Consider the following 15,534-nt stretch of genomic DNA (forward strand, 5'->3'; position numbering starts at 1 on the left):
GAGGCCAGATGTTAACACCAGCTGCCCTCTCACGAAAGCTGGGAAGGGCCAGAAACCACAGTCATCAACCAGCACCATGAAAGACTTGAAATCCGAATATCTCCCTCTTACAATTGGGGGCATTGATGACAAACCACCAATCTACAGGTCCACGGGCTGTATCTATTCTCATTATTTTTATCATTTTCAGAATTATGAAAAAAGCTGCCTATATTCAGCCGGCAAATCTTCCTTCTAACATATAAATTGATGGTGGTAGTGGTCAGAGGGTAAGACAGTGGCATACACATATGAAAATGTGGGTGCAAGTTAACACAAGACTAGCAGTACAAGTAAGTATAAACACACACAAATTATTTAAATAATCTTGATGAATGTTTTTGCAATATTTTATATAACTCAGACAATCAAATTATATTAGTTTTTTCTGATGAGACATCTTTTACTCTCCAGATATTCCTGAACTATGGCTCCCAGTATTCCTTATGTGTAGATTAGGGCTACTTAGTTATTGCTATCCACCTTTCTCTAAAAGGTTTGGGTTTTCAAATGGTTCGGTAGAGTTTTTATAAACAGATTCCTACTATTGAAGTCTACAACCACTTCTTTCCATAAGAAATTTTCACTTTCTTTAAAATACTAAATAGTATATATTTGAGCAAGATACATTGTTTTAAAAAATTCTATCAAGATGGTTAGTGGACAAATTGGAAGATTTTTCTATATCATTGGTCCATCAATTATTATATTTGATTACGTTTTGTCAGACATTTGACTGATATAAGTTTCGTTTTATCAGGATAGCTACATTATTTTATTTGCTACTTCTTTTTAGTACCTTTTTAAAAAAGTAACAATTAAAGATATATTCATTTTACAGGTTCGCAGCACTGATAACTTTGATGTGTGCCCTTCGGAAATTTCTGAAAGTATTTTAACAATGTATCCATCACTTAAATACTGTATTAATTGTCAGCAGCAAAAATTACTTTATTACAGTAACAAAAAAAATGAGAAAGACAATCAGGTTGACCTGTATGTGGATTGAGTAGAATACTTCCTGGTGGAATGCCTACAGCTTCAAGTGGAAGGATGATATAGCTGGTGTTGCTTGGTACTCCCTGGCCACCTATTCCATTCTCTGCATAGGATATACTGTTTGAAGATATAGCTGTAACTCCAGGGACTGGCTGATGTGTTCGGGACAGAGATCCTGAGGACCCAGCACTGCTGGAAGACTCTGAACCTATAAAGCAAATGATCAATAAATGTTACAAGAATTCATTTCCAGGGCACTTTTGGGAAAAAAACCCACCCCTACAACTTCTGTATGATCGATACAATACATGAACTGTATTCCATTGTTCCCTCATCCTCAAATTTTATGAATGCTAATCATAGGCTTATATGAATACAAGCATTTTAGGATTTAATATTTATTAGTATAATTTGGAGAAGTTGATGGAGAAGTCAGTAGTGCCTATACTTTATCCAGCTGGAGTAAAAAGAAAAGGTAGAACAACGACAATCCACCTACAGAAGGTGAACAATTCAATAAAAAGATATAAATCACAGCCAACTTTAAATCAGTGTCTTGGCAGAATAATGTTACATTTTATTTAATTAGTACATGCTTGAATACATTCCATTTAACTTGTCCAATGATTTTCTTTGGAAGTAGAAATATACCCTGGATTGAAATCTATATTAGCTGGTATTGGAGGTCAATCAACTAAACTAAACTTTTAGTGAATAATACATTGAAACAAACATTTACTAGTTTGTTTGAAATCTTCTTTTATAACCAATTTGTTAATGTTTTTTAAGTCACAATACAAAAAAGAAATATTGAGATAGTTTTTTTTTCTAAGAAAAAGTATCAAGTTTTTTCACTTCATAAGATTTCCAACTTCATTTAATATCAGTATTCATTTCCTGATTTATTTATTTATTTATTAGTCATATTTCTATGCCGCCCACTCTCCGAGGACTCTGGGCGGCTTACACCAAAGACAGCATATTAAATAGCATATTGCCCCCTAACAATCTGGGTCCTCATTTTACCCACCTCGGAAGGATGGAAGGCTGAGTCAACCTTGGTTAATGATCTTTCAAAGTTAAAATAATGTAAATAGCTTTGTGATCAATCCTTGCATTTATGACTATCTCAGCATTGTGTGGCCATTTGATTGCCATTGATGTGCTTTGCTTGCAATAAGCAGAATTAATAGAGTTGATAGAAATAAAATTGCAAGTTGCAGCCACATGATGTTACATTTAATGACCAGTGCGGAAGTGAAGCCCATCATGGTCATGTGATTTTCTGCTAAGTGACCATGGTGCTTACTGATGGAGTTTCTAGTCCAGAATGTCAAATTCAAGGCCCACAGATCACATCTGGCCCACAATGTGGTTTGATCTGGCCTGCGGAGCCACCTGGAAACAGCAAAAGTAAGGCCTGCAGTGCCTCGGCCTGGCCAAGCCGACTGGGCCTGATCTACAACCTGGTGGCAACCATCCAGGCCAGAAAACAGTCAGCCTTAGATCCCCAAGGCCACTGCTGCCCTGTCCCCCAGGACATGCAGACAGGAGGCAGCGAGCACCCAAGGGGCCTGGCGTCTCTGGGGACCGACTTTCTCCTGCAGGCTGACTGTGTTCTGGGTGGGGTTGAGGCAGCTGGGTGCTCCATTACTGGCTTCATGGGTCAGATCTAAGGCAGGGTGCAGGAACCAATGCCGTCTGTGGCCCAGGTGCACTGCTCACTTGTGTGCGCAGGCCTTATTATTTGAGTGCAGGAACAAAGCCTTCAACTGAGCGAGGAAGCACCATAGGGCCAAGACCTTCACACCACATCCAACCCGCTGGAGGAGGAATGAGACCCAATTATCCCATGGACCCAACCTACATGCAAATGGTGCATCTGTGTATGAATGGGATGCTTGGAAGTAGAGCTATCTGAGGCAATCCAGCTGCTGTGCCTCCGCTTTCTTCAGTCTGATTAGAGCCGGGCCACCAAACTGCTGGCTGTGACAGTGGGATCCACCCGAGCAGCCATGACACCCCCCCAGCCAACCAGCACTGCCTGACCTACTCCTCCTGGCTGGCTGGCTGGCAGAAAGCCTTGCCTCCTGGTCCTCCATGCTCAAGCAGCGGCGGGCTCTGTGGGACAACAGGGTCTCTTATTTTGTCCCCCGCTGTGGTTAGCTCCAGCAGGCTGGACACGGATGTGAGGGCCTTGCCCCACAGTGTCTCCTCGCTCAGTTGAAGGTTTCATTCCTGTCTTCAAACAGTAAGGCTGCTGTGGAATTGGAATTGGCTAGGTGCAGGGACCAATGCCGTCCGTGGCCTGGGTGAGCTGGATTGCATGCACCAGTCTTACTGTTTGAAGGCAGGAATGAAGCCTTCAACTGAGCATGGAGGCATTGTGGGGCGAGGCCCCTCAGACCCGTATCCAGGCTGCCAAAGCTCACTGCACCAGGGGAGAAATCAGAGACCCCATTGTCCCGCAGAGCCTGCCGGTGCTTGAGTGGGGAGGATGAGAAGAGCGGCGAGGGTTTGTGCTGGCCGGCCAGTCAGGCAAGGAGTAGGTCAGGTGGGGCTGGTTGGCTGGGGAGGGGGGATCATGGCTGCTCAGGTGGATCCCGCAGCCCCCAGCAGCTTGGATGCCCTGGCTCCATCCGAGCTGAAGAAAGTGGAGGTGCAGCGGTGGGATTGCCCTCAAAGATAGTTCCATTTCCAAGTGTTCTATTCGCACACAGATGTACCATTTACATGCAAGTGGGGTCCGCGGGAGAATGGAGTCTCATTCTTCCTCCGATGGGCTGGACATGGGTATGAGGGGCTTAACCCCACAGTGCCTCTTCACTTAATTGAAGGCTTCGTTCCTGCACTCAAACAGAATGAAACCCAAACTATATGTAAACTGTTCTGAACTAATGAAGATTCAGAAGAAAAATGTAGCCAGATCTGTTTGTATTCTTTTGCTGTTTGTCTTATTACTATGCAATAATTTATAGGCTGAATAAAAACAAGATTTAATGCTGTATGCATAAGCCTCAGACCTATTCATGTATTCCTGCCTTCATTTGTTTCCTCCCCCATGCACAAATTTATTGATGTATTAATCAAAAGTTTCACAATGGTACATCAAGAATATTCCATTTAGATTGGGGTAAATTGTATATAAAGGAAGATGCTATTTTATATGAAAATCCCTTCCATGCAGAATAATTACAGCATTTGAACATGTGAAGTCCTGCTATGAAGTGAATATAGAAGTGCATTTACAGATTAAGAAAAAAGATGGATTTGAGGGAAAACATAAAGACTTGTAGTTGCTACAGTTCCTGCTAATGCTATTTTCAATACCTCTCCACTTTTTCTTGGGTTAATTCCAAGTCTCAATTATAACTTAAATTATCAGTATATTTCTTTCTTCGTGCTTATTACTTTTTTCCCTTGCTTTTCCTCTTGCAACTTAAAACCATTACTCTCATGTTCCTTATTCCCTTCTTAAATGTTCTTTTAAAAAGTTTCACTCATCATACTGCTGCTTCCTAGAATGGGATTTTTTGGCTCCTACCCCTGGCTGTGCCTGCTTCTCTGCCAGGTTTCTGCCTCTGGGCATTCACCACTAGCTTTTTTCCTTGGCTGACATGGCCCCATCCATTTATCCTGGCCAATGGGCTCTCCATCACACGCGCTTTGGCGCGGCCCATTTGATGCCACACTGTTTGTCCCGGGCTTTTGGCCGCTCAGGTCAGTTAGCTGCCAGCCAATAGGCTAGCTGCCAATGCTGGCAGCCAGAAGCCACGGTGTGATCAATCACAGGGGTGGGGTTGGGGGTTGGGGGAGTGCTGCGGTCAAACGTTCTCAGGCACTTGTTAGGAGAAGGAAGGATGGGGGTGAGGTAAGTACGCCGGCTTCATCCAAAGGAGTTTTTGTTTCAGATGGGTATCCTAGCCTTAGAAGAAGAGAGGGAAGGAGGAAGGGAAATGGCCTTAGGCGCTTGTTAGGAGAAGGAAGGGGAAGGAGTGGAAGTTTCCCTGTATCTGATCATGCCTCCCTGATAACAAATGGGAAGGGAAAAGCAGGAGCAGGGCATAAGTACACCAGCTTCATCCAAAGGGAAGGGGGGGGGAGAGCAAGAGAGTGAGAAAGAGAGAGAGAGAAGGGAGACAAGAAAGAAAAAAAGAAAGAAAGGAAGGAAGAAAGAAAGAAAGAAAGAAAGAAAGAAAGAAAGAAAGAAAGAAAGAAAGAAAGAAAGAAGAGGGTGGGAAGGGAAAAAGAGGGAAGGGAAGGGAAAATGAATGAGATATGGATGGATGGGTGGATGGATGGATGGATGGATGGATGGATGGATGAATAGGTGGATGGATGAATAGATGGATGGATGGATGGACAGATAGATAGAGGGAGGGAGGGAGGGAAGGAGAGAAAAAGTAGAGGAAGGAAGGACCACAAACCCTGGCACTAGACACAGCTTCAGAGGATGCTTTGAAACAGCACAGCAATCCAGGGCTGGAAGGGACCTCAGTGGTCATCTAGTCCAACCCCCTGTTCCAGCAGGAGACCTTATATCATCTTGGTTATTTTGGTGCCTCTAACACAGAGGAGAAATTCCCAGAAAAGGAAAGGAGTTTACTAGGCAAGGCTGCCATGCAGAGAAAGACAGAGATAGTCCTCGACTTACGACAACAATTGAGCCCAAAATTTGGTTGCTAAGCAAGAGCATTGTTAAAGTGAGTTTTGACACATCTTACTCAATCCATCCCAACAGTGGATGTCAATCACTGTGGGCCAGATTGAGAATTTGAGAACAAAGACCTGCCAGATTACCGGTGATTGACACACTTGTAAGGGAAGAGTAAGGATACTCTTTGACTTACTGTATGTCCACCATTGAGCCTCGAATCTCTATTGCAAAGAGAGAGAGCTGTTCAGTGAGCTTTCACCCACTTTACAACTTTTCTTGTCACCGTTGCTGCAGCTCTTAACTAAATCACATGGTCATTAAGTGAATCCGGCTTTCCCATAGACTTAGTTGGCCAAGTCACAAAAGGGGATTGTGTGACTCTGGGACATTGAGACCATCATAAGTAAGAGTCAGTTGCCAAGGATCCGAATTTGGATCACCTGACCATGGGGATATTGCAATGGTCATTAAATGTGAAAAACAGTCATAAGTCCCTTTTTCCAGTACCATTGTAGCTTGAACAGTCACTAAGTCAGTCACACAGTCTCTAAGTTTAAGTTTAAGTTTAAGTTTATTAAAATTTATATGCCGCCCTTCTCCTGAGGGACTCAAGGCAGCTCACAGCAATAAAATCACAATAAAAACAACAATAATAAATACGATTAAAATTAACAATTAAAACTCAGTTTAAAACCCACAATTAAATTAAAATTCCCAGAACAGACTCAGCCAGTTTGCTTAAAGAGCCATGTCTTCAGGTCCTTGTGGAAGGAACGGAGATTAGGGGTCGTCCGGAGCTCGGTGGGTAACTAGTTCCAGAGGGTCGGTGCAGCCACAGAGAACGCCCTCATCCTGGGCACCATCAGCCGACATTGTCTGGCCAACGGCACCCAAAGGAGGGCAGCTCTATGTGAGTGCACTAGGCGGTGGGAGGCCAGTAAGAGGTGGTCCTGCAAATATCCCGGGCCCATGCCATGAAGGGCTTTATAGGTCAAAACCAAAACCTTGAAGCGGATCCGAAGGACCACCGGCAACCAGTGCAGCTTGCGCAGGAGAGATGTAACCCGGGAGTATCGGGAAGCTCCCGTGATAACCCATGCAGCTGCATTCTGGACCAGTTGGAGTCTCCAGGTGCACCCCAAGGGCAGCCCCATGTAGAGGGCATTGCAGTAGTCCAGACAAGAGATAACGAGAGCCTGAGTGACTGTGTGAAGGGCATCCCTGTCTAGGTAGGGTCGCAACTGACGCATCAGGTGAACCTGTGCAAAAGCCCCCCTTGAACACAGCTGTCAGATGGTGTACTAAAGACAGCCGCGAATCCAGGAGGACGCCGAAGTTGCGAACCCTTTCAGAGGGAGTAAGCATCTCTCCTCCCATCAAAAATGATGGGGCCACTAGGTCTTGGGATGCCGGTATCCACAGCCACTCCATCTTGGAGGGGTTGAGTTTGAGCCTGTTCCTACCCATCCAAACCCCCATCACCTCCAGACACTTAGACATCATGGAAAGGGCATCACTGGATTGGTCCGGTGATGCCCTTTCTGTGAATCTGGCTTCCTTGAATTTCCGTTGCTAAGAGAGACAGCTATTCAATGAGCTTTCACCCACTTTATGACCTTTCTTACCATCGCTCTTGATATCAAGATATGCACATTGAAGTTCCTATGAAAGACTTTGAGCTACATGCAAGAGGGAGGTTTGAGGACCAAAAGGAAATTCCTTTGTAGCACATTTTTTGTTTTGTTTTGCCTGGGGCGTTTACATTGCTCTGGCTTTGATTTGCCTCCCCTTTACGCTTAACAACCTGTTTCCTGAATAAACAAACACTGCATCTAGAATAGCACTTCAGGAGAACTTAAGACGCCAGAGGTGTAAGGGTACATTTGCAGGGGATAATTCCAGCAGTTGTGGTCTTTACGGTAGAAGCTTTTGGGACTTTCCCTCCCAGAGAATCACTGCCTGAGATTCTGGCAGAGAGGCAGCAAGTGACTTGCATGATGGTAAATATTCAGCTAATGAACACGGAATCCTTCTCCCCCAAACTGGAGAAGCAATGGGGGCTACAGACTTCCCCTCTCATTGAACCACTGCCTTAGATATTCACGCTACCTTGAATACACATCATCGCATCTAGAAGCACACACCATCGAAGAAGTAATAGATGAGAAAAAGAAACAGGGTGACTTAAAACAAGCTTTTATTAGTCTATTTCATAATTGTGTCAAACACAAGTAATCAATAGTATTTCGGTTGCCATATTCACCGGCAATCTGGGCAATCTGTTGGTTAATATGGGAACTTTGAGGGTGGGGAGATAAAACAGTCCCCCTTTTCAGATGAAGAAAATAATCAAATAAACTAATATTCTGCTCTCTCCCCACCCCACACCTGATCCTGCAGTTGGGCTGCTGCTCTCCTCCCCCCGCCATCTTAGGTACGGACATACGACATCAGTGAAGGCTGGCCATGACGGTCATAAGTCAAGGATTGCCATCAAATTGTTAAACAGTACAGGTCGTCCTCAATTTATGACCGTATCGTATAGTGACCATTCAAAGTTGCATTGCTGCTGTTGACCATTTTTCATACTTATGACCATTGCAGTAACCCAATGGTCACATGATTTACAGTTGGATACGTAGCAACTGACTCGCATTTTTGACGGTTGCAGCGTCCTGGGGGGGGGTCACATGATGTGATTTCCCTTTTGTGACCGTCTGACAAGCAAAGTCACTGGGAGAGCCAGCTTTGCTTAACCATCATCTTAATGACTTAAACAATAATCCACTTAACAGCAGTGGTAAAAAAAGTCATAAAGTCATAAAGCTCACTGAACAGCTGTCTCCCTTTGCAACAGTGATTCAAGGCTCAATGGTGGACATACAGTAAGTTGAGGGGTACCCTTACCAAAATTTTGGGCTCAATTGTTGTTGTAAATCGAGGACTATATCTGCCTTCCTCTGCATGGCAGCCTTGCCTAGTAAACTCCTTTCCTTTTCTGGGAATTTTTCTGTGTTAGAGGCACCAAAATAACCAAGATGATATAAGGTCTCCTTCTGGAACAGGGGGTTGGACTAGATGACCACCGAGGTCCCTTCCAGCCCTGGATTGCTGTGCTATTTCAAAGCATCCTCTGAAGCTGGGTCTAGTGTCAGGGTTTGTGATCCTTCCTTCCTCTCCTTTTTCTCTCCTTCTCTCCCTCCCTTCCTTCTTCTACTCATCCGTCCATCCATCCATCCATATATATCTCATTCACTTTCCCTTCCCTTCCCTTCCCTTCCCTTCCCTTCCCTCCCTCCTTTACTTTCTTTCTCTTTCTTTCTTTCTCCCTTCCCACTTTTTCTTTCTTTCTTTTTCTTTCTTGTCTTCTTTCTCTCTCTCTCTCTCTTTCCCCCCTCCCTTTGGATGAAGCTGGCGTACTTACCGCCTCCCCCCGCTCTTCGCTTCCTGTTCGTTATCAGGGAGGCTTGCCATTACTCCTGTTACTTGATGATCTATCTCCTCTTTTCAGAACAGTTATTCACCAAAACTTGCTGTCTTCATTACAGCTGGCTTCAAATTGCAACTGGAACTGTCTAAGACTGTACTGCTCCATGGCCTCTGGTAATCAGTCCATTTCAATTCATTATCTGTACTGCTTTGCCGACTACCAGATGTCTTCCCTGTACTATTTCTATTATCCCTATGACATCAAGGAATACAAAGACAATTCAGAACCAAATACTTAGATCAACTTCATTCTTCCTTATCTTAGAGCTAAGGAAAATCTCAACAAGATCAATTGAAGCTGGTATGTATATGACAGGGGATGGAAGTGAGTTACTTAGTTCAGACAATGTAACAATAAAATCAGGATATTTAGCAAGCCATTTGTGGCTAGTCAGAGGGACAGCACAACTTTTACTTGTGCTGTGTTCAGTTTCTTAATACCAATCTTAGTATTACAATTGCATTGTTGTTTTTTAAGAATCATAAAAAATACAGCTACGTTTGCTATTTGCTAGTTTGGCTGAGACAAAAAATAAGCAAAAAAGATCAGAACTATGAAATTTATGCTCAGAAGTACTTATATTAGAGAATAATATATGTAAAGAAATTCCAGGAATTAAGGTCAGCAGATTTAGAAAATGCTCAAATTGGAAAACACTACTATAGAGAGTTATAAATAAAAATATGCAAATATTATTATGTATTTTTAATTAAATGCAAATAGTGTTAAAAGTACTTGGAATCAAAGACGTTTGAATTTTGCAAGAATAAAACTTATCCACACCTAGTCATAGCCCACTCTATAAAAGTTTAACATAGTTTAAAAGTTAAATAGTTTTGTATTTCACTTTAAAATTTCATGTTTGTATGTTTGTTTTGTTTTTCATTCTTTATTTTCAGTATGAATTTGGTCTCTTTAAACGAATACAAAATACAAGATTTCATAACATAAAACTGTAAATATGTATTTAAATTCAAACTGCATACCTGAAGAGCTGTCTTCTTTTGACAGTTTCATTGTACATGCTATTATCCAAGATCCTGATAAAAATGAATAAAAGAATAACAGAGTTGGAAGGGACTTTGGAGATCTTCTAGTCCAATCCCCTGCTCAAGCAGGAGACCCTATACCAGTGGCGAACCTTTTACTCACCGAGTGCCAAACAGGTACACACTTCGCTTGCGTGCTGCTCCTCCCCTGTGCACTCTGCGCACAACTACACCATCTGCACATGTGCATGGCTTTTGTGCATGCCTCCTGTATGCTGCGCGTGCAACCACACTATCTGTGCATGCATGCAGCTTTCACGAAGCTCCCTGTGCGCTGCATGTGCAATTACACCATCTGTGCATGTGCATGGCTTTTGCTTGCACAATGCATGCACATGAATGCCATCTGTGCATGTGTGAGCTGCGCACAGGTACTCACATGCGCATGCACAAATGCGCACGCATGCACAGGAGAGGTTCGAAGACCAGCTAAGCGCACTGGAGGCCCAAACAACAGCTGGGGCGTGCGTGCATGCACACCTGCAGGTGAATTGGGCGACAGCTCGCGTGCCCAGAAAGATGGCTCTGCGTGTCACTTCAGGCACACGTGCCACATGTTCGCCATCACGGCCCTCTACTATTCGAGATAAGTGGTTGTCCAGTCTCTTCTTAAAAACCTCCAGTGATGGAGCATCCACAACTTGCCTTTTAGTGCTGTGGAAAATATGTTGACTCCCTCTTCTGAACAATCAGAACAATTTTGAGCAAACCAGAACAATCTTGAACTCAAAACCGTAGAAATGGTGGTAGATTTTAGGAGAAACCCTCCTATACTACCACCTCTTACAATACTAGACAACACAGTATCAACAGTAGAGACCTTCACATTTCTAGGTTTTATCACATCTCAAAATTTAAAATGGACACCTAACATCAAAAACGTCATCAAAAAAGCACAACAAAGAATGTTCTTTCTGCACCAACTCAGAAAGCTCAAACTGCCCAAAGAGCTGCTGATTCAGTTCTATAGAAGAATTATTGAGTCTGTTATCTGCATCTCTGCAGCCAAACAAGACAGACACAGACTTCAACGGATAATTAGAACTGCAGAAAAAACAGTTGCTACCAACTGCCTTCCATTGAGGACCTATATACTTACACCAGTCAAAACGAGGGCTGTGAAAATATCTACAGACCCCCTCATATCCTGGACATAAATTGTTTCAACTTCTATTCTCAAAATGACACTATAGGGCATTGCACACCAGAACAACTAAACACAAGTACAATTTTTTGGACTAAGACTGTATTACTATTATTCTTCTCATCCTTCCTAGTACCTATCTCCTCCCACTTATGACTATAACCATGTTGCTTCTTTACAATTTACACATGCTGTATCTTTACAATTTATATTGTTTTATTTGCTTCCTAATATGATTTGATTACTTATTAGTAATCTATGACTATCCCTCAGTATTGTATCTGATAATTCTTGATGAATGTATTTTTTTTTTTATCTACACCGAGAGCATATGCACGAAAGACAAATTCCTTGTGTGTCCAATCACACTTGGCTAATAAAGAATTCTATTCTATTCTATTCTTTGTGGCAGCCCCTCTATATTGGAACACTACTATAATGTCACACCTTCTTTTCACTAGATAAACAAACCTGCAACCGTTCTTCATATGTTTTAACCTCCAGCCCCTCAATCTTCTTTGTCATTCTTCTCTGCACTCTTTCCTGAGTCTCTAAATCTTTTTTATAATATGGTGACCAAAACTGCATGCACTATTCCAAGTGTGGTCTAACCAACGCATTATAAAGTGGTACTAATACTTCTTGATTTTCTCTCTCTTTTAATGCAACCTAGGATTGTGTTGGCTTTTCTGGCTGCCGCCACATACTGCTAACTTGTATTTAAGTGACCATCCACTAGGACTCCAATATCTCTTTCACAGTAACTGCTATTGAGCCAGTTTCACCTAATCTGTACCAAGAAAATTTGGGTTTTTTTTTTTTTTTGCCTAAGTCTAAAACCTACTTTTCTCTACATTGAATTTCATTTTGTTAAATGAAAATGAAAAGAAAATAATTGCTTTTTTAAAATTAACAATGGATACATACATGATACTTCTAATACCATAGCCACATTTTATCACTATTGTTTTGCTACTTGTAAATGTGACCATAAACACCTTTTGTTACTTTCTTACTTTTCAATAAGCTCCTTTTTATTAGATTTGTTAACTACAAAGACTCGATAAGAAAATGCATCAAAGTGACACAAGAATACATTTTTATAGTATTAGGACATTTATTACTTTTAATAATAAAAATAATAAAGAGTATTTTTTTTCATAATTAAAGAAATTTCTTTGTATCTGAGAAAATGTGGCATATTTATTTTGGTCTAACGGTGAACTTTATCTAGCCTTTCTTCTGAAATTCAATATCTCATACAGATTATCTTCACAAGGAATAAAGTAAAATAGCTACCAGGTTAAATAATTACAAAAGAATTGAGATTAGAATTATGGAAATTTGTAAACTCCTATTCATTTTAATGGTATTTCTCTGCATGAGAAATAGAGATTTCTCTAAATGAGAAATCATTTAGACAGATTTAGAAATCATTTGCAATAAAATGCTTGGGTGATGCTTATATATTAGGTAAAAGATATTTCCCTATTATTAGAAATAAACATATATGCTAAATTTAATATAAAATATGTATATATTTACCTGTTATCCATAAAAAGATTTTCATGAGAGCAAACTGAAAAACAGAAGGAAAACAATTTGGATTTAATTATTGAGTTACTACTTACAGTACACACACACACACACACACACACACACACACCACAACTCTGAAATGCAGATTTACTTTCCATTTTAAGTGCTATGAACTTGCAGCCCATGCATGACAGACAAGCAATACCAGAAATTTGCTTTAGAAAAGACCTGATTAGAACAATTTTTGTGAATTAGTCTATATTAGAATTATTTTATTTCAGAAAAGATCATATGAATATAAGGTACTTATACATTTATTTAGAAGCCATGACACAGAGCTACTTTTCTGATATAGTGCTCATATAAGGCTGCAAATTACAATAATTAGTCATGCATTTTACCCAGTTCAAATCAATACCATAAATAAGTTGCAACTAACATGACTTTTAAAGAAATTTATGATTCAACTGTCTCTGGATTAAAGTCAAACACTGGATGAGGAAAAAAAGAAACAGAATAAATGCTGTATGCGGAATAGTAAAACTGTGAGAGAAATTAAATCTATAACTATATAACAATTATATTTATATATCTACATTTTTATATAGAATAAAAAAGGTCTTTTTGTTTTCCTTAAGAATCATTTGATTAAAAAAATCATCTCATTGGCAAGAATATTTTACTGTAGCAATGTCTATATAGAAAAATAAGTCTATACTCATTGTTATATGACCATTTCTCACTCCCTTTTGACTTTTAGTTTCACATACACGAAGCCTGCGGTAGATTATTTTTGGAATTGCAGTAAATCTGAACAAAAGAAGAGAGTGTGTGTGTAAGAGAATTAGCTGAATGGCATTAGCGGGACATATCAAATTCTACTGCTATAAAAATCCATTCATTTTGTAAATTTCCATTTTTTGACAGGATAAATAGAAAAATTATTCATGAAAGAATAATGATAAATCACAGAAAACATTCATATTTATTTCTAGTTCTGTCTTGTGAAAAAACATATGGTTTAGACATTCAAATAAATTCAAATAATATTGAGGAAGGAACCTATGTCACTTCATTCTAGCAGATCATTAATTTGTAATAAACCATTACAATGATTTCATTTCACAATGTAATAGTATGTATGATGTTCCACAGACAGAGTGTAACTTCCCTGTTCAAATATTCCATTGTTATTTCTACTAATGGTACAAATTCTATATCAGATTTCCCATAGGGGATAAACTACAGCAGCAGAACTAATAATAGTTTTAGTTCAGGAAACTAAAAGCAGTGTCTACATTTAAGTAGTTTAGAACATGAACAGAAAAATATATTCACTCCTTGTTCCTATGAATAATTATCTCAGTTAATTTGTTTAGAATAGCTGATTCTGTGGAATTAATTTTTATTTCTCTTGTAAGACAAAACATAATTCCTCTAACTAAAAGTAAAAAGTAATTCTCTACCCTAATGGTAATAATTTTCAAGAAGACATGCTTTTCTTTTTCACTGTCAGTGAAAGGAAAAGGAACGGCCAAAAAAGAGGAAGCAAATTAATTATTATCATATTGAAATTCACTTTGCTTTTTTATATGCAGCATATCCATTTGCTTCCTGCTAAATGTTAGTATAGTATAGCAAGTATTAACTAACAGTACTGTTACATTTCTTGCTCGCCAGTCACAAATATAGGGAAATATAGCATAGAAAGTTGAATATGTTTATAAATGTATTTCTTAAATTTCTAAAGCAATTTCCCCCACTAAAAATGTATTCTTCAAACATGATTTTCCTTCCCATATTTTTATATCCATAGATATTGGCTTTTATGTATGTAATTTCATTTGATATTTCTTAAAATCAAAATAGATCCTGTATAAAACAGGTAAGTAGTTTAAATGAACCTAAATGGAACATGGAACTTATAAAGAAAGTAATTAAAAAGAATACGGAAAATAATTATTTCAGAAGAACATAAGGAGAATGTAATGATTTGAAAATAATATGTTCACTTTGTATTCAGGCATGAACTTGACAGTTTATTTACTGTAAAATCAAAAAAGAAAACAATCAACATTCAAGAAATAGCATAAAAGGTCTAACTTGTATTAAGACAGAGTTGTTTTAGGACCCACACATATCAGCAGGATTACTTATACATGAAACTCTCACTAATTTCAGTGAATGCTAAGTGGAACTTCCTTAGATTGTTATCAGATGAATGAATGTATATACTCTCTGTGTGTATGTGTGTGTGTGTATATTTATATAATTCTTTACTTCTATCTTTGCTTTGAAACATCATTATTCCAGGCTTATTCCATTCCACCATGAAGTAAAAGGATTTTTATATAGACTTGGGGACTGCCAGAATACCTATTTCCTACTTCCATTCAGACAGATTATAAAACATCTTGGAAATGAAGTCTAATTTATTCTTGTCACGTGTAAATGCCTCACCCACACGTGCAGGTACATATAGCCCAGGGCTGCAAGGGTTAATTCACACAATCCATACATCCACTTCCCCCCTAGACCACTCCTTACCTCAGTCTCCGCCCCCCAGGTACTTAAGGTTGTCCCACACTGCTCCTGATGTTCTTGCTGATGATTGCTG

General features: G+C 39.9%; 1 protein-coding gene across 6 annotated transcripts in view; it reads right to left on the reverse strand.

Moving 5' to 3' along the window:
• The window catches only part of ARPP21 (cAMP regulated phosphoprotein 21), a 468,982-nt gene that overhangs the window by 166,498 nt on the left and 286,950 nt on the right, over positions 1-15,534 (reverse strand). For all 6 annotated transcript variants that reach the window (XM_087892466.1, XM_087892468.1, XM_087892467.1 and 3 more), the window contains 4 exons: positions 15,465-15,531; positions 12,924-12,957; positions 10,172-10,225; positions 1,034-1,246 (listed from right to left, as the gene is read on the reverse strand). In XM_087892466.1, coding sequence (XP_087748592.1) covers positions 1,034-1,246; positions 10,172-10,225; positions 12,924-12,957; positions 15,465-15,531 — 368 coding nt within the window. The remainder of the gene's footprint in view (positions 1-1,033; positions 1,247-10,171; positions 10,226-12,923; positions 12,958-15,464; positions 15,532-15,534) is intronic.

Source organism: Pantherophis guttatus, chromosome 4, assembly GCF_059756535.1.
Source record: "Pantherophis guttatus breed Tessera chromosome 4, ASM5975653v1, whole genome shotgun sequence".
In the NCBI taxonomy this organism is placed as follows: domain Eukaryota; kingdom Metazoa; phylum Chordata; class Lepidosauria; order Squamata; family Colubridae; genus Pantherophis; species Pantherophis guttatus.